The sequence below is a fragment of the Myotis yumanensis genome, unplaced genomic scaffold (genome assembly GCF_028538775.1).
Source record: "Myotis yumanensis isolate MYYU_CA2020_CCGP unplaced genomic scaffold, mMyoYum1.0.hap1 SCAF_12, whole genome shotgun sequence".
In the NCBI taxonomy this organism is placed as follows: Eukaryota; Metazoa; Chordata; class Mammalia; order Chiroptera; family Vespertilionidae; genus Myotis; species Myotis yumanensis.
In genome coordinates, this window is record NW_027223763.1 from 10,063,461 (window position 1) to 10,083,638 (window position 20,178).

A 20,178-nucleotide genomic window follows, 5' to 3' on the forward strand; every position below is an offset into this window, starting at 1 on the left:
GGAACCGAAAGGAACAGCCTTGGGTGCTCCCCTCCCAGAGGAACTGTATGTCTGTATAGTGGCTCATGGGTACACACATCTCTATTTATGTATCTACCTGTGTATGTATACACACATACTTTTTCTGGTATGTAAAGGAGTCCACACTGATACCAGCAGAAACCAAATGGGCCTCCCACCCTGGGATGGCCTCAGGGGCGCAGGTCGTGGGGCCAGGCAGGATCTGGGAGGGCCACACTGGGCTTCCGAAGCTTGCTTGCTGATGTTTAGGACTAAATGTCCTTTATTTCCTCTCTTTGCAGTCTTGTGATATTTGGTCAAATTAGGGTACTAAGGAGGTGACAGAAGAAAGCAGGTGGCCTTTAAAGGGCCTGAAGGGCTAGGCCCTCGATCCTGAGCAAGTCGCTGCCCCTCTCTGAGCCTCAACAGCTCACCTATTAAACGGTGCTATTAGCCAAAACCGGTTTGGCTCAGTGGATAGAGCGTCGGCCTGCGGACTGAAAGGTCCCAGGTTCGATTCCGGTCAAGGGCATGTACCTGGGTTGCAGGCACATCCCCATTGGGAGATGTGCAGGAGGCGGCTGATCGATGTTTCTCTCTCATCGATGTTTCTAGCTCTCTATCTCTCTCCCTTTCTCTCTGTAAAAAATCAATAAAATATATTTAAAAAAAAAAAACAAACAAAAAAAAACGGTGCTATTAATGCCCGCCATAGGGCTATTGGGAGGAATAAATAAGAGTGTATCTAAAGCGTTTGGCACAGCACTTGGTCCATAATAGCTGGTTAATAAAGAGCAACTGCTCTCATCATTATTCTTTTTAAATGCTAGTCGATCTTGGCTGTCCTTAAAGGAACAAACAAGGTTTTATGGCCCATTCTTTGGTGGGGTTTGAAGCTGTAGGGGAAGGTGCACAGGAATAAGAGAGGCTGAAGGAATAAGTGCGGGAGGGGAGCCAGCCCCTACCGGGAGGGTGGGAGAGCTCCAGGTCCCAGGCTGCACCCAGGGCGCACGCTGGGAGGTGCCTGCCCCCTCCGAGGAGCTCTCCTTCCCAGCAGGGGACTTGCCCTTTCCCTGGACCCGCAGGGCCCCAAGGAGCTCAGTGAGCGCTGGGAGGCAGGCAGAAGGCAGCACTTGCTCCCGGGAAAGCTCTGCAGGGCAGCAAGGAGTCTTGTTTACAAAGAAAGCCTGTTCTTGGCTCCACCGCCCACACACCAAGCCCCTTTATTCCACTCAATATGCCTAATTCTACTGAAAACTGCAGTGACAATACATGGAACTAATCAGTCCCGAATGCCCGAGTGGGTGTAGGCAGGCGCTTGCATATCCCAGGGACCGTGGAGGGCAAAGGAAAATGCCGGCAGGGAACACGGAGTGCTTTCCTGGGGTGGACACTGAAGATGGAAATCCTCTACCGCAGGCGGGCGTTTTAGGAGCCAATAAAGCCTTCGATGGCCTGCAACTGAGAAGCAACGGACGTGGCCAGAAAACTTGTACGGGATACTTTTCCTCTGCCTTGTTTCAAAATGGAAATCACCTTACTGAAGCCGTTCGCATGATTATAAAATACTCCGTTCAGACACTGCGCAAGGACATAAAGAAGAGGGAGAATCTTCCATAATCTCTTCTCGGCCAGATCTCCGCTGTTGACATGTGGGAAGAGGTCGGTAGATGCTTCTCTGCGCATTTTTACGTCCAGCCTCAGGACGAGGAATAAGGAGACTTCTCAAGCACAGCTGGTTCTTTTCATCTTACAAATGTGTCTCCCCTGCTGCCCTCGTTGTGGTGGCTGTCAGGAAGCTCAGAGCCAACTGTGTCCTGCCTGTGGCTGGGTTTGCAATCCACATCGAAAGTATTCTGGAAAGATTCTCACTCCGGCTTTATCTCTTCCCTCTGCCCCCTTGTTCTTCCTCCCAATCTGGAAACAGCCTAAGTGCCCATCAGTAGATGAATGGGTTAGAAAACTGTGGTACATCTACACAATGGAATACTATGCTGCTGTAAAAAAGAAGGAACTCTTACTATTTGCAACGGCATGGATGGAACTGGAGAGCATTATGCTAAGTGAAATAAGCCAGTCAATGAAGGAAAAATACCACATGATCTCACTCATTCATTGATAATAAAGACCATTATAAACTTATGATCAATAATAGATACAGAGGCAGAGCTGCCTCAAACAGATTGTCAAACTGCAGCGGGAAGGCCAGGGAGGCAGGAGGGAGGGGGGTAAGAGATCAACCGAAGAACTTGTATGCATGCATATAAGCATAACCAATGGACATAAGACACTGGGGGGTAGAGGAGGCCAGGGGATTGTCAAGGGCAGGGGGGAAAAAAAGGACACATATGTAATACCCTTTGTAATACTTTAAGCAATAAAAAAAAAAAAAGAAACTGAAAAAAAAAGTATCTTTACTCTGTGTTTTGAAACTACCTTCAAACTCTTTTTTTTGTAATTTGGGGGGAAGTAAATGGAATTAAAACTGCATACAGGCTAAATGCAATGTGGTGTGCTGGATTAGACTGTATTCTAGAACAGAAGTGGGAAAACTGAACTCTGCATATGAAGTCTGGAGTCGGTTTAGCAGTATAGTACCAATAATGTCAGCTTCTCAGTCTTGGCAAATGCACCTGCTTACACAAGATGTTAATACCAGGGGAAGCTAGATGAAGGAAAAGGGGACCTGTCTTTCCAACTTTTCAGGAAATCTAAAATTATTTCAAAATAACAAATTTACTAAACACAATCTGCATACAGACTACTAGGAGACTGTTTCCTCTTGGAGACCCAACAAGGTAACATCTTAACTGGCTGAGAGCACAGCAAGCGCCCAGACCCAGGGCATTTCAGACCCAGGGCATTTCAGAACCAACTAGAACCAGCCAGCCGCTGTGGAGCACCTACTACCCACCCGCTGGCCTGGTTCCGAGCACAGTTCAGAACCAGGACCCCGATTCCCAAATGCCAGTCTCGGCTTTCCCTCTCACTAGCTGTGCAAAATCTGTCTCAGATGCTGTGCCTGTGAAATGGGCTAGCAAAAGAAGGCATTTAACAGCGGTGCTGGTGGCTTAAAACACTTGGGAAAGAACAGATTGTCCCAGTCAGTCCCAGCTGTATAACAAAGCAACTGGGTGGTTCAGAAGCAACAGACATTTATTCCCTCTCTCCTCCCCGTTCTGGAGGCTGCAAGTCCGAGATCAGTCCATATCTTAGAGATTCGATGTTTAACCTCTGTTATTAATGTCACTGTGAGTTCATGCCTCCTTTCATCTTTTTAGTAATCCTGAGGAAGACACATTATTTGTTATGATTCCCTGTGAAAAGGACAGGAACCCAGAGAGGTGGAGGGATTCTCTAAGGTCATATAGCTATTAAAGCAAAAGCGAAATCTGGGGTTTGAATCCAATCTTCCTGGCTCCAAACACAGAACTCTTCCCGCTACACTGTACAATGGGGCCTCGACTTACAAGTTTAATTCGCTCTGAGGCTGAGCTCGTTAAGGAGAGCATTAACTCAAATTACTCGATCAACTCAATGCAAAAAATCGGCCGAGAGACAGCTGGTATCTCAAAAAACTCGTTAGTTGGGACACCAGGACACTCATAAGTCAAGGCCCCACTTATTTCCTAAGAGAAGCTGACACAACCAAGGCCTGTCTGTCTCCATAACAAAGGGCCTGAATGCCCCATAATGGGGGGAACCTGACGCTCTACATAGAGGAGAGGAAAGGTCGTGGGGGTCAGAGTGGTGTTCAGGGGATCCTCCGGAGCCCTGCACTCAGGCCCTTTGTTATGGAGACACAGTCTCACCTCCTGCTGCGTTGGAATCAAGACTGCCTGGGCCCAAATCCTGCTCTGCATCCCATCGGCTGTGCGGCCTTGGGTTAGCCTGCTTAACCGCTCCATGCCTTGGTTTACCCAGCCGGGAACGTGGGTAAGAATGACCTACCCCACAGGATGGCATGAAGGTTCCAGGAGATGACACCTGTGAAGTCAATTACGAATGCTGGGCACACAGTGAGCCGTCTTTAAGACGTGAATTAATAATATTTCAATAACTGCTGGTTGCCCTGGATCAAATGCCAGCCCCGACGCTGCCCCAGCCCCCCCAGCTCGTGGCTCTCTCTCCTCTTCCCTCCCCAAGCACCATAATCAACTCTGAAGTCAGGGCCATCGCAGTCCATCAGCAGTGTTTGCAAAACAGCAGCCAGAAGAGCCTGGCTGCCCGGTGCCCAGCACCACGTGGGAGGCACCCTGCGCTAAGGACAGCGGGAACTCGGGGCGTGGGAGATGGGACACAGCTCCTGCCGCTCGCTCTGAGCTGTGAATGGGAGGCATGCAGCCGGGCAAGGGCTCCGGCTGGGGCCAGTCCCTAAGGTGGATGCTGAATGCGCTGCTGGAAGTCTGACCGCAATCAGCCTCCGAGAGCTCCCCACATGGCTCAGGTAGTCCCTCCCACCCCCACACCTGCAGCCCCGCACCCCACCCCCTCCCGAGGGAGTGGGGGGCCCCTCACCTTGAGCCCGCTGCTTTCTGCTTCAGAACCGCGGTCCACGCCGGTGACATAGATGCCGAGGCCGTACTCTGCTCCCCCGCGGATGGTGAGGCCCAGGGACCGGCCGTCCCCCAGCACCAGGTTCACCTGCAGCAGGGACAGGACACAGCATTGAGGGCCATGAACTTCGGGGGCCAGCGGGCTGCAGTCACTCCCAGTCCCTGAGGGGCACATGGGTTCAGGTCTGGCTGAGGGGCCCGGGGCAAGGGGAGGGCAAAAGCTCCGAATCTGGAATCTGGATAGTTCACAGCCCCTGGGGTCACGCAGGATGCTGTTTGTATGGAGCCCGACAGGGAGGGAGAGGAAGAAACAAGACTAGCCTATGTGCGGGGCTGTGAGTGAGGCCACGCCTGGGCCTTACGCAGGGGAGAGAGGCTCAGACTGGGATTTTAGAAAGACTACTGGGGAGGGCCCCCAGGTGAGAGGGGAGAGGCAGGACTCAGACCAGCGAGGCGGGCTGAGGACAGAGTGGGTAGTCCCCACCAGGAACCCCCACTTTGCCAGGTAGAGCAAACCCCCTCTTCCATATTGTGCCTTTAGGCCTGGAACCAGCCGAACTCAGCCCTGCTCACTGGGTGACCTGGGGTCTGTTCTCCTGCCCCCCCACATACCCCTAGCCCTCCCCCCCTCACATGGTCCCTCCAGCTCCAGGACACAAAGATTCTGGGGAGAGCCCAGAGGAGCCCAGGAACACACAGATGGCAGGAGTCGCCCTCTGAATACTAAGGATAGAAACAAACCTCCCGCCTGCCCGCCACCTCCCCATAAATCCTTCACAGGGAATAAAACGGAGTCTTTATTACAGAACCGTAATAACAGTCCCATCAACCACACAGTAATCGGCCTCAATCACTTGCTGGAAATTCAGCTGGCGTTTGGTAGGAAACAGAATTCACAGATGGGAAAGGACAGTCAGGAGCGGCAGCCTGGCTCCACGAAAAGAAAGCCACGCCCACCAATAATAGGCACGTAGTAATAATAACTCACTAAATTAGCTGGGGACTAGATGTATTTCTAAATCCCAGGCACTTCACATGCATTAATTACCTCATTTCATCCTCTCTCCTCCTCTGCGGCTTTATTCTTATCCCTATTTTCCAGATGAGAAAACTGAGGCTGGAGGATGAAAGGATGTGACCACGGTCACAGCCAACAGCTGGCAGAGGCCAGGCATTTACACAGAGCACCACACTGACTCTGGAAGGCCCAAGTTCAAATCCTGCTTCTGCCCTTTACTCCTGGGCCACCGTGGGGCAAGGCCCATCACGCCTCTGACCTTCAGTTTCCCCACCAGTGAAATCCTCGCACACAACCTACACGGAGCAGGCACCGCCATCCCCCCTCCTGCCTTGCCTAGAACCCCGACCCTGCCCAGGAAGCAATATGAGCAACCCCGGGAGATGACATCGATAAGCATTTGGGGGCAAAAATACATGAAAGGTACCTAGCGCCTCGCTGGCATTCAATGAGTCATGGTTGTCCCTGGAATGAACGACTCTGTCCCAGACACTGTGCTCTGTGCTTACACATACGACCAATGACCCTGGAAACAGCCCCACGTGGCTGCCGTGACCATCCCCAAATCCAGGAGCTGGAAGCCTCAGTGGCTCACCCAACGTCAAGGGACGCTCGCAAGGCCACACGGTCAGGAAGTTCTAAAACCAGGTGTGATATTGTGATTTGTAACAAGAAATATGTATATTTAGTCTTCAACCCCATTCCTAGCACTGAGCTCTGTTAACCCATATAAATTCCTAAGTGGTAAGAGCAGTAGGAGCAACCTTTGTTCTAATGACGTGACTCTGGGTAGGTTCCTGGATGGCCCCTGCCTGGGGCCTGGACACCAGAAAGACCAACCCATGATGAGGAGCCTGGAATTTTCACCTCCCACCCCCATTCTCCAGAAAGGGAGAGGGGCTGGAAGAGGAGTTAACTGATCGGGCCTATGTGAGGAAGCCTCCACAAAGTCCCAATGGTAAGGGTGCGGGGGAACATGTGAACGTAAAGGGAGAGAGGCACATCTGGAGAGAGAGAGAAAGGCACATCTGGAGAGAGCACCGGAGCTCTGCATCCCTCCCCACACCTCTCTTCCATCTGGATGTTCATCTGTATTTTTTATCCAGTCCTTTTACAACCAACTGGTAAACAGTAAGCAAACTGCTTTCCTGAGTTCTGTGAGTTGCTCTAGCAAATTAATGGAACCCAAGGAGGGAGTCATGAGAACCACCAAGTTATATCCTCTGTTAACCATTTGTACGCCATAAGCGTCTACAGACGCCAGTGGTGGACCTTTTTAAATTAAATTCAAAATATCGTGGCAGTTAACTGGTTAACTCTGCAAAGAACAGTGTACATATGGGTTTAATCAAACAGGACTTATATCCAAACCCAGCAAATGTTCCCTGAGCTTCTAGCATGTACTGGCCAGTTGCCAAGGTGTTTTCATCTTCATTCATTCATTCACTCGACACTTACTGAGGGCCTGTGCTGTGTGAGGCCCTACCAGGGCACAGAACCGAGATCCTTACTGCCACAGAGCTGACACAGAGTGGGGAGAGTAGGCCCTGTTATTGTCTTCATTTTACAGAGGAGAGACTGAAGCCCAGAGAGGTTGTGTCACTTGTACAAGGTCACCCAGCTGGTAAGTGGCGGAGGCAGGATTTGAACCCAGGCAGCCTGACTCCAGAGTCTTATCCTTTCTGCCACTTGGACACTAGCCTGTTTAACCCCCAGCAGCAATCCTGTCCTTGTTTACTGCAGCTATAGAGGCTGAGGGTTAGCCCAGAATGGGACGCTGGAACAAGGAGCCCCTCTTCGCCTCTGAGGGCGTGACAGTGTCCCGAGAGCAGAGAGGTCTCATTTGCAGAGAGCTCCGTCAGTTCTTCCTCCCTGTGCCTCCCTGCCGCCTCACGATGGTGCTCACACTCCAGTGTGGAGAAGGGCATCACTGGAAGGGCTGAGAAAACAGATCCAACTTCAGAGGGCAGCTGAGAGAGTTTTCAAAGGCACTTTTGTTCCACGTGACTTTTATATCACGATTACCCTGAGCACTCATTTCCCTAGACCTGTGGTCGGCAAACTGCGGCTCGCGAGCCACATGCGGCTCTTTGGCCCCTTGAGTGTGGCTCTTCCTAAGCCTTAGGAGTACCCTGATTAAGTTAATAACAATGTACCTACCTATATAGTTTAAGTTTAAAAAATTTGGCTCTCAAAAGAAATTTCAATCATTGTACTGTTGATATTTGGCTCTGTCGACTAATGAGTTTGCCGACCACTGCCCTAGATGTTGCGTGCGTCCCCACTGGGGCTGTGCTAAGATTTCTGCAGTTGGGTGGGAAGTCCATCCGGGAGTCTGGTCACGGCTATTTAGAATATTAGATGAGACCAGGCCACTGGACAGAAGAGTCAGGCCCAGGAGCCAGAGTGAGGGCTCCAGAGACATGTCCCCAGGGCACTTCTCAACAAGGATGTGGGGGTTCCATGTTGTGTCAGCGAGAGGAGACACGAGGACAGGGCAGAAGCTGCCGTCGGGAGCTCTGAGGTCTATGAAGGCCTCCTTGGGGTGGTCTAGGGCAGCAGTCGCCAACCTTTCAGGCCTCACGGACCACCAGTGGTCCACGGACCACCGGTTGGTGACTGCTGGTCTAGGGTCTCTGCTGCCTTCTGAAGTAGTGGGCCTCCGGGGAACACAGTTCTCTCAGCCTCTATCTTCTGCATTCCTATGTAAGTCACTCCTCGACGCCCAGAGGTCACCTTCTCTCCTCCCAACCCTCCCATCCACTCACTTCCAGGGACAGGGTCCTTCTCGCCAAGCCTCGAGATGCCACGCTTGTTCCCACCTCAGGGCCTTTGCACACGCTGTCCTTGCTGCCTGGGATTTTCAGCCCCCAGACGGCACATGGTGGCTTTTTCTTCCTCTCTCGGTCTCACTCAGGAACCATCTCCTCGGAGCGGCCCTACCTGACCACCTCATCCGGAGCAGTGCCTCCCTCCCCATCGCTCTCTATCCCCTCTCCTGATTTTACTTCTTTCATCTGTCTTCACCACTTTAATGCTCTTGCTAACTTATGTTCGTTTCTGGATTACTGTCTCTCTCCTCCCAGGACCTCCTATCCCACTTCCCACAGCAGCCTCAGGCACACCAGGAGCTCACTAAGTAAGGGGGCCTCCTGCATGGGCCCTAGTTCCTGAATCTCCGACCCCTCATGTGTAAAATTCGGATAAGGACACCTGCCCTGCAGGGCGGTCTGCGGATTCAATCAGATGCTGTAAGTACAGAGCCCAGCACCCAGCCAGCTCTCCACCAGCAAGAATTCCTACTCTAAGATTATATCCTACCCCGAGGGACGGGGCTGGAGAAAAGGATAAAGCAGGTTCTCTGCCTAACCCTGGAAGGCTGGACTTGGAAATGAGTCAAGGCCACAGGTACTGCTGCTTTCTCAAGACGGCCAGAGAGCAAGGTCGCCGGGGGAGGGGGGCACGGGGGCCGACCCCCACCCAGCCCTGCCTCCTTGGAAGAAGCCCAGGTGGACCCAGTGGTGCCTACCAGCTGGCTACCCACTGCCTCTCGCCTGGCACAGAGGCGGCTTCCATCTCTGTCTCGCCTGCAGATCGATGTTTGAGCACAAAGAACACAAAACATTAAATAAATGTTACGGTCTTATCGACAGGAAAGGAAAGCTGAGAACGTCTCCGGAGGGGAGGCTCTGTGGCGTCCAGGCTGCCAGAGTCAAAGTGCTGGAGGACCAGAGAGCTGCTTGCAGGTATAACATTCCTCGTCCCAGGAGCGACTGGCGGGGGGGGGTGCAAACAGCCCCCAGAGTGAAGTTTAAAACATCAGGGGGGCCATCTCTCAGTCCTTTCCACAATATTTTAAGAACCAGTCGTGCCCGGGGAGAGGCAGGCTCTGTAGGGGTCGTCTGTTGATGCCCCTGTCCCTCTCCTTCAGGTTACCACATCCCAGCCCTCCCCACCAGCCAATCGGTGCACCTCCCTGGAGTATGACAGTTGAGGGGAAGGAGGCAGAGACCTGCAAGGGAGGAGATCCCTTTCTTCTGGAGGCGGCACCCCAGTTCCTCGGCTCCAGTTCTGGGCCTGCCACGCCCTGCCAGCGAGCTCTTACTCTGTGGAGGTGACCAGGACCCGTTTCTGTTCCTTACAACCCAGACCAGCCCCGCCACCGCCTCCCTCTGGAGCACGCAGTCCTGGCAGCAAGCGTGGCTGAGCGCCTGGGTCAGAGCTGCTGAGCAGTCCAGTCATTTCTAGTTTAAAGGGAAGCTCTGAGCTTCGTCCTAGACAGGATGGTAGTGGAGGGAACCGGGCCCCAGAATAAGATGTGGGACAGAGCTGCCCGCCAGCCTATACTGCCCCCTCCGTTTCGCTGTGACAAGGAGAGATACCTGACCTTATTTAAGTCACCGGCTCTTTGCTGCAGCACCTTGGTCTGCATTGTAACAGCCTGCACAGGCCAAAAAGAAAGAACAGAACCCCGACAGGACCAAGCCCTCCTTCCAGCCTCTAAAAAGCTTCCCTGTTCTGGGCTTAGCCATAAGAACGGTCTCAGGGGCCAGCCTCCCTCACAGCCCCCGGCTCAGGTCAGCCTTCCCCGGGCCAGGCGGGGCAGCTCACCTTTTTCTCATCCCCGCCTTGCAGCAGGTGCAGGGTGCTCCTCCGGTCACCCTCGCGCGGCCTCAGGGCACCGCTGTGGGGCCGGGGCAGGCTGGCGGGCGGGGAGATGCTGCGGCCCTGCGGGTCCACCCAGGTGTAGATGTGGTTGGTGACGTAGCCCCCGGGGATGCGCCCTGCTGAGTACACCGACATCACCAGCTTCTTGGAGCCCTTGAGCGCCTAGAGAGAGAGCAGAGAGAGGGATACAGCATTAGCAGGAAGGGGCAGTGAGGGACAGCCGCCCAGTACCCAGCACTTGCTTCCTCTCGGGACCCATTCACGGAGGAGAAGGCCAGTCCCTAAATGCCTTACCTTTTCCAGCCCTCGGTTCTGTCCTATGGAAACCAGGACATCTGTCCCACCCTTATCTTGAAGTGGTCCAAACACAAGAGAGATGGTCTCAGCATAACAGAGCAGGCCTGGGCCTGCACCCACAGGGAGGCCTGCCTGGCCGGCACCTGGGAGCTTGCATTCGGAGTGTTCCCACCATTCCCAACCTGACGAGGGCTCGCTGTGCCAGCCTACCTGTGCAAACCATGCGGTTCATGCTGACCACTTGCTTTCCTTCTGGAGATCTGGAATGTGGTACAGGCAGAGGGTACCTATGTGACCAGCCCCCAACAAAAACCCTTGGCACTGCCCTAGCCAGTTTGGCTCCGTGGATAGAGTGTCGGCCCATGGACTGAAGGGTCCCGGGTTCAAAACCTCGGTTGCAGGCTTGATCCTCGGCCCAGGTCAGGGCGTGTGTGGGAGGCAACCAATCAATGTGCTTCTCTCACATCAATGTTTCTCTCTCTGTCTCTCCCCCTCCCTTCCACTTTCTCTAAAAATCAATGGAAAAAATATCCTGGGGTGAGGCTGAGTCTCCCTGGCAGACAGCATGTCATCCCTGTGGCACAGCTCAGTGCTGGGGGAGGAAGCTCGCCCCGTGGGACAGCGCGGGGGAGGGGGGGGGCGGACTCAGTGCAGCCTCTGCCGCGCCCCTGTTTCTCAGCATTTTCCAACTGCTCCAGAATGAGGGTATGTTGCTTCCAGAAAGCAACACTATGTCTCAAAGGGGGAGGGCGGTACTTTGCTGTCTGGTCCTCCCTGCTTGCCCGAATCCAGGGCATACATTATTCTGACTCCCCAATACTCTTGGCGGCCAAATGCAGCCACGGGCAGAGCTGTCAAGGGCAGTGGGGAGCCCTGGCGGACCAGGACCTGCTCGAGGACACTCTGTCCTGACGTGAGCAGGGAGGCGCCGGGTCCCTCGCTCCCACAGCTAAATGCTACTCCCCAGGAGAGGGAGAAGGAGAGGGAAAATTCTGCTTTTACCGAAGGATTTCTGAGGAGATGAGCAGGGGAAGATCTACAGTGGTCTTTTAGCATTCCCCGGGCTGCCAGACAGAACGGCTGGGAAAATAAAAACCAGTTAAAGTTTGAGATGCAGGATGGTGGAAGCGGGAGACCAAGTGGGCTTCTGCTGGAGCAAAGAGGGAGGTGGGTCTCAGGGCACATGGAGCCTCAGCAGAAACCTCCGAGGCCACCGAGCCCTCCGCACAGTGTTCCTGCCCCTCCTCCCTGCCCACTGCTCCCTCCTCCGTGAGGGCACTGCTGGCTGCTCAGTGCGGTTCCCACTGGCCTGCCTCTTCTCTGCTTCTTTACTGGGCAGAGTCTGAGCCCCATCATTCATTCGATGAGGGCTGACGGAGGGCCTACTATGTGCCAGGCCGGGAGAGAACAAAGTGGGCAGATGCTCATGGCACTTAACGCCTGGTGAGAGACAAGGCTTCCCCTGGTGCTCACAGTAGGTGCTCATACCTGGTGCTCACAGTAGGTGCTCATACCTTCCACAGTAGGTGCTCATAAAAGCCTGGTTGACCTGATGAGGTGAGAAAGTACATATATGATCCCAAAAGTAACCCCAACATCCACAGGCATCACCCCGCAGCTACGCGTTTGATCTGGAAGGCTGCGCTAGAATTAGAGGCGTGTAGGTGGAGAGAACACAGATGTGGATTCCAGCGTAACTGGATGTAATGGCTTCTGTCACTTGTTAGTATAGAGCCCTAGTGTCAGCCACCCGCCTCTCTCAAAGCAGCCCACGTGAAAGGAGGGCAACACCCACTTCTCGGGGTCGTGTGGATTAAACAAGACCACATGGGAGAGGTCCAGAGGCTGTGCACACAGTAGGAGCTCAGCAAGAGGCACAGCCCACTCCCCTCTCTTCCCTGGCATGTCTGCATTGGAAGAGAAACTGGGTGTAGAAAAGCTTTGTCTAAGGCAGCGGTTCTCAACCTGTGAGTCGCGACCCCTTTGGGGATCGAATGACCCTTTCACAGGGGTCGCCGAAGACCATCGGAAAGCACATATATAATTACATATTTTTTTGTGATTAATCACTATGCTTTCATTATGTTCAATTTGTAACACTGAAAATACATCCTGCATATCAGCTATTTACATTACGATTCATAACAGTAGCAACATTACAGTTATGAAGTAGCAACGAAAATAATTTTATGGTTGGGGGTCACCACAACATGAGGAACTGTATTAAAGGGTCGAGGCATTAGGAAGGTTGAGAACCACTGGTCTAAGGAGTTAAAAGAAGGTGGGGGAGAGAATGAAGCCAACGCATAGAGCATGATTTGTATTCTGTATTGCTGGCAGTAGTGGAATTCTCTTGGTCAGTTTTATAAATAGGCAGGCAATGACCTTGAGAACGAGAGGAGGTTAATGCCTCTGATGAGAATGCCACAGGCGGCTGGCGCCGGAGAGGGCCTGCGAGGTCACCTCGGCTCCCACAAGCTGCCCACACCTGGTAGTTTACGGAAGGGGACCCTGGAAACCCGAAATGGGAAGGACAGAGAGGGTACAGCGAGGAGAGGCACAGTCCTGAGCCAGTCCCTTCCCCTCTGCACCTCAAGCCTATGGGACCCGAAAATGTGATGGTCACTCCAACTTGGACCATTCCGGAACCTCTGCTCTTGGCTGTGGAAGGGTAAGTGTGGGCTTCCGGTGGGTCTTGAAGAGCAAGAATATCAACATCCATCACCACTGTCGTTATTTTTCTGGTGAAACTGAAGAAAATGAGGCTCCCGGGACAGGCTCTGAGAACCCTGCGGAAGGGCTCCACTCCCTCTAAAAGGTGGGTGTCATGCAAGGAGGTGGGGATGATCTAAGAAATGGGTTTATCCTTCTTATTCCCCTCTTGTCTCCATGTGTACAAACAACCGCTCGCTTATTTTAAAGGGTGGCACTGGACGAAGGAGCTAATTCCCAAAAAGAGCTGGCCGATGCATTCTCCCCAGATCACCACCCCCCCACCCCCCCACCCCCGCCTTCCGCACCCACCCATGGCCCCTTCGTCTGAGGCTCAGGCCATCTGGGCATCGTGCAGTCCTCACTCACCGCCAGGGGCACCACGCCATTCGTGTCTCAGGAGGACTAGCAGCTTCTCCTGAGCTGGGCAGCCAGCAGCCTCAGGCAGCAGGGCACCCAGAAAGAACTCTGGCTGAGACACAGCGACGCCGCAGGCATGTCCCCGTGGCGCCACTGGCTCGCAGGGTGACCTACGGCCACGGCCTCCTCTCGCTGGGACTCGGTTTTGTCAACAGGCCGTGAGCAGGCTGGACTCACTGAATGCTGAGGTCCTGCCCCAAGTTCAACCCCACTATCTTCTGGTTCATGACTGCACTTAGAAGGAAAGGCAGTCTAGACCCGCATGGTGGTCATGGGTCATGGTAGCGAAGAGATCAGGGGCACGTGCAGGGACAGACTCCAGGCCTGAGCACTGTACCTGGGGAAAGTCGGGGTTCCCCGTTTAAGGAGTGAGCCCTCAGACCGTGGCGCCTGGGTGGCTACAGGGTCTTTCAACCAGATCTTGAATCCGGGGGCTCTGGGCTCCATTACCAGGGCCTCGGGCTACTGTGGCCAGCGCCAGCAACAACGTCAGACCATTTTAAACGTGGGAAACTGAGGCCCAGAGAAACCAGGGCTAAACCAGAAGGGCGGATGGAGCACGTCAGGTGTGGCAGGAAGCACACCCCAACGCAGCACCACATCAGCGGTGGAGGCCCCTGTAGGGACCTGAGGCTGGGGAGACGCCCCTGCAATGGGACTATGCCGAGGGCCCTGCCTTTGTAAGCAGCTGCTGCCTACGGCTGGTGAACCACCCGCCTTACAGCCCGACCTGTGCAAGCTGGTGATTCTCGGTCACCCGTGCCCTCTCCCGCTGCGGCAACCTGCGGAACCAGCCAGGCCCCTGAACACACTGCCTGTTAGCAGGGCCCCCTCCCGCAAGCTGCCCACCTTTCGGTTTCTCCTCTGTAAGGTGAAGGCCATAATGCCACTCTCTCTTTAGTAGAGGCGCCCTGCTAGCACAGGCCCTCTCACTTGAGAAGTCGATGAGCAGTGGCTAAAAAGTGAAAACGTAAGCTTTGGAGAATCCACGGCAGGCAGAGGGTCATCAGAGCGCCGTGCTCTCGTGCCTTTTATCACGTGTTTCGTGGTGAAACTCGACCTAGGGTCTTGTGGGCATCCCCCTAAGTCCAAGCAAAGACATCTCCGTCTGACCCGGCAGATGGCACGGCTAAGACACTCCCCGTCACCAGATGACTATTCAGGCAGCGTGTTATGATTGCGGAATGTAAATTATATGCGTATGTCTTCAAATTTAACAACTTGCTACTTGGATTAATGCTCTCAGGAAGCAAATGTGCCTCCCTCGGCTCTTCAGAGCTAACTCTGAAACCCCCAAATCACAGACCAGGCTGACATGACTCTGCTTAGCAGAGGCCTGAGAAACAGGCTGGAGAGGGCCATGGTGTAGGGGACCAGGGGGTGTGGGTTAACACACGGGTGTGCATATGTCCAAGAAACATGCACCCGGGGCAAGCACACAGAGGAGCACAAGGTTGTGAGTTACCAGACTATTATCCTGAGGGACATGTGCAAAAAAGTGCCCTCGAAAAGCCTTGAGGGCACTCATGGTGAGTCAGCAGGCTCATTTCAGGGCACAGACCTTGCTCGAGGAGCCAGTTCTTCTCTTCTTGGAAACAGAGATGCTCCCCCTCAGGATGGAGAGCTGGTCTGAAATCCAGGTTAGTGACGGGGAAGAGAGGCCAGAATGGCACACGCCCACTCTTCCCGACCCCACCTTGCCTTGCTGGGGCGTTGGGTCCAGACACCCGGGGCCTCGGTCCTGGCTCTGCTGTTTGCTGGCAGTGTGACGCAGAACAGATTATCCAACCTCTTTCTGCCTGTCTCTGCAGTTAAAATGCAAAAGCCAAGATGATGATAGCCATCTAGGTGTCATACCATCAATCGGTGAATCGCCTTTTTCTTTTCCAGCTAAAAAATGCATTTTGAGGCTCTTTACTCACCAATTCAATGACGTTAAGCACATTTCTTTCTGTATTACATCACAACCCCTGGGAGACATGAAGCACCACGGAATTCTCACTCCCCGATTGCTGGACACCATTTAGGTTGTTTCTCACTGTTGTTGTTGTTGTTTTTTGCCAGCACAAACAATGCTATGATAACATACTATTACCTGCATCTCGGATCACATGTGCATCTAATTCTCTATATCAGCAACTTTCAACCTTTTTCATCTCATGGCACACATGAACCAATTACTAAAATTGTGCAGCACACCAAAAAATATACACTTTTGCCAATCTGACAAAAAAAAATAAGTATGATTTTGATTCATTCACACTGGACAGCTATTGTGTTGGGTAGTGTCATTTTTTAATTGACTATCTAAGGAAAAAAAGGTCAGTGCTCCTGACTAAACAGTCAGGTATTGCATGTTTTAAAAATTCTTGCGGCACACGGGTTGAAAATCGCTGCCCTAGATTAGAGAAAGGTGGGATTCCTGAGGCCGTGAACAGTGTGTGCTTTTTCATATGCAACCAGGTCTCTCCCTGTCGTAGTTCCTACAACCACCGGCAGGGGGCAGCACTGTGCCACCGGGGCCTACAGAAGGTCTTCATTCCCCTATCTATAGAGGCTGTGGATAGGACTGAATGGGGGCTTTCCAATAATCTCTTCCCAAAGCAGAGTCACTCTGGTGCAGGCATCCACCCTCCCTTGTGCCTCCTTCCACAGGCTCCAGAAATATCCCAGTTCAGGCAAATCTTGGCTCTATCTTCTGACTTTATCTGGGGACTAAAGTACTGCAAAGCACCAAAATGTAAAGGTGTCTTAGGGTGAGGACCCCCTGAGTGCTTTTCAGTGGAAGATAAGCTCACTAGAAAGCCGTTCAAATGAAGTTCCATCTCTTCCCAGCTATGAGACTTTAGACAAGTTACTTATGTGGCCTGTGCCTCAGCTCTCTCACCTGTTAAACAGTGCTGCTAATCCTATCCTTGTGGAGTTGTCTGCAGACGAAATAAGGAGGCCTGATTCAATAACGTACACAAAGCATCTTACGCGGGGCTTGGCACAAAGTAGCTGCCCAGTAAGTGGTGGCTAATGTTACTGGTAATAGCAACATAGCAGTGACGAGCACGTGGTTTATTCTTCCCATTGCACAGGGAAGGACAGAGATTGTAGGTGTGAAGTGTTTATGTGAGGTCACAGAAAGGATGATCAGAGGCAGGGCTTGGATTTCAATCTTAGACTCTCCAAATCTGTGCCTTTCTCATCACACCACTGTCCATATCTATGAGATATCTATAATAACAAAGTGTAATATGCTAATTAGAACAGACGTCCTTCCGGACGACCTTCCAGACAAAGTCGGAGCTGCAAGGGAAGCCCAGGTCCCAGGTGCCTGCCTGCGGCCAAAGGGAGGCCTGGGTCCTGGGTGCTGGAGGGAAGCCGGTGCTGGCAGCCGGGGGACAGAAGGCCTACTCTTGCACCAATTTCGTGCATCAGGCCTCTCGTGCATATATGTTCTTTAGCTAATCCCTTCATCAGCCTCATTTTGAGGGAAGGCAGAAAATTGGTGATGTGGACTCTGCCCCAGTGGCATATTTTAATGTCATGAGGAAGTAAAGCCCTAATTATCCCTCTGTCTTCAGAGCTCCTTCCCTCTGCACAGATAACACATTTTTATCCGTGTTAATAACCATTTAGAACAGCGGTTCTGAACCTGTGGGTAGCGACCCCTTTGGGGGTCGAACGACCCTTTCACAGGGGTCGCCTAAGACCATCGGAAAACACATATATAATTACATATTGTTTTTGTGATTAATCACTATGCTTTCATTATGTTCAATTTGTAACAATGAAAATACATCCTGCATATCAGATATTTACATTACGACTCATAACAGTAGCAACATTACAGTTATGAAGTAGCAACGAAAATAATTTTATGGTTGGGGGTCACCACAACATGAGGAACTGTATTAAAGGGTCGCGGCATGAGGAAGGTTGAGAACCATTGTTTTAGAGGGACCACGAACTGCAACAGCTTCCCAGCCTCCAAAATCAGTCTCTGCCGGGCAGCCAGAGAGTCCTTCTGAAATGCAAGTGTCCTTCCCTGCCCCAAAGTTTCCCACTGCTTCTGATGTGAAATGCAAACTCCTCGCAGTGATCTCAAGCCCACACAGCTCATCCTGCTGCCTGGCCAGCCTCATCTCCAGCCCCTGTCCCCGGCTTTCGTACAGTATCAAGTGCTCTAAGCTACTTGCACGTGCTGCTCCCTATCCATGAAAGAACACATCTCAACATACTTATACAAGTGATTATTTTTATTTACATCTTTCCCAATAGACGGAGAAGGCAGGGCATTTTTCTGATTTTGTTACAGGGGTATCAATAAATATGAAAGATAGGAGGTCATGGGTGATTCCACATAAAATGAGAGACAATGAAGAAGTGCAATTGAAATAGACTTCCTCCTGAAATTCACTGCCTTCCACTGAATGCCAATGAGGAATTTTACCTCTCCATAAGTACCAATGGGTTCTCTAGTGGAATCTAATCATGTACTGATTTCCCTTTTTGCCGTGGTTGCTAGGAAGCTCACAGTTCCATTTAAATATGAATTAGTTGTACATATAATAACAATAGGTAAATAGAATCTGTAGGGTTTAAAGAGGGTGTTAAATCACACCAATTACAAGGGAGATGCTCAATCAAACAATTACCAAGTGGAGGAATGAATGCTGAAGTGTATCTCATGGATTAGACGCCTTGAACAAGGAGTTGGAGGCAGATACTTTTCACAGACGCTTGGGCAACAACTCTGCGTTCTCATTCTACCTCTCACCCTCCACTCCCCCAAAATCCTTTTGCTGCTGCTAACTTTGGTCTAAGAACACATGTCATTTATAAACATTCCCTTAAACAAAAGTCCACAACTTGTTAGTCTCTATTCTTCTGGAATGCTGACCCATGGGTAAGAACTCGATATATACCAAAGTACAGCTCTCTGTGGCCACCTCACCTCTGTGAGCTGCTGCCCCCAGAGAATATCAACTGGACTGCAGAGCAGCCGTGTGAGCCCGCCCAAGACCCCATGCAGTTCCACAGAGGATCATGAAACAACACAACAGCCTAGGTATGAAGCAAAGATGAACGGAAGCAGGCGACGAAACCACGGAGGAAATGTGAATGTACAGGGATGAGGCCGGAGGAGGCGGCAGAAAAATGACAACCTGTTAGGAAGGCGGGAATAGCGGTATCTTCTTTTCCCCCTTTCAGTTTTCATTAATGCTGTTGAAATTTGCCTTTAATTTGGGCCTTTTTACAAAGTAGGGTTTTTTTTTTTATCAACTGTTCATTCCCTCCACTCTTTCCTCTATGAGTTTGACCTTCTCCAGAGGCTCAGCCTGAAGATGCAGGAGGAAACGTTTGCTCACGCTGGCAACGCCAGGATCCCAGAGGCGGGAACAGGGACCTGACATTTTAAGCCCCTGCTCTCCAGCATCTCTGCTCCTAAATGTCTTGGTGAGTCAAGGCTGTGCTAAAAGGAAAAACACGAAGGATCGAAGAGAGGAAAAAATGCTGTCCTTGGGGATAATGCCAAGAGAAATTTGCAAGATCGTGACAGAGTGACCATCCTTTGGCAAAGCTACTCACAAAATGAGGACAGAGCAAATTCCAGAAAGATATTGATCCCTTTTTAATGCAATTCTTCAATTACCCACTAAGCTTGGCTTTCAGTCTCTTATAATTTAAGTAAGTTCTTTTACAAATGTTCTTTTCTATTTCGTCTCTTTTTCCTTTTCTTTCTTTCTTTGGGGAAAAACTAACACGCTCCTAGGAGTCATAAATATACTGGTTCAGGGTGAGCCTGGGTGGGTTTGCGATGGAGTGTTGTGTTGCTAGAATCAATGTCTACAGCGCGACCATCCATCAGGAAAATCCGTTCATATCAATACCATTTTCTCGGCCCACGAGTGGCTACACGGATGGGGTGTTTCTCCTCACTGACTCTACATTCCTGTCCCTCATCAATTCCTGTACATTCTCAGTTAACAAGCAGATAGGCTTCCAATTTAACTCACCCTCAGACTGAAGAATCCAAATTCAAGGTAGATGAAACAACCATCTTTTTTTTTTAATCTTCAAATGAGGATATTTTCCCATTGATTTTTAGAGAGAGTAGGAAGGAGGGAGGAGAGAGAGAGTGAGAGGGAAACACTGCCGTGAGAGAGAGACACATCCATGTGAGAGAGACACGTTGGTTGGTTGCCTCCTGCATGTGCCCAATCAGGGCTGGGGAACCTGTAACCCAGGTATGTGCCCTTGACTGGGAATCGAATCTGCGACCCTTTTTTTATCCATGGGCTGATGCTCTAACCACTGAGCAACTGGCCAGGGCAAACCAACCATCTCTTAAAAGACTGATAGATTTGATGACATGGAAATGAAAAGCTCTTATGATTAAATGGGTGTAGGACATCAATAACTTATATACCTGCCCAGCCAGCGTGGCTCAGTGGACTGAGCATTGTGCCAGGTACCAAGAGGTTGCTGGTTCTAATCCCAGTTAGAGCACATGCC

General features: G+C 51.6%; 1 protein-coding gene across 1 annotated transcript in view; it reads right to left on the reverse strand.

The window, feature by feature from the left end:
* The window catches only part of WHRN (whirlin), a 63,098-nt gene that overhangs the window by 29,325 nt on the left and 13,595 nt on the right, over nucleotides 1-20,178 (reverse strand). The window contains 2 exon segments of the mRNA XM_070430771.1: nucleotides 4,519-4,644; nucleotides 10,186-10,404. Of these exon segments, the coding sequence (XP_070286872.1) occupies nucleotides 4,519-4,644; nucleotides 10,186-10,404 (345 nt within the window).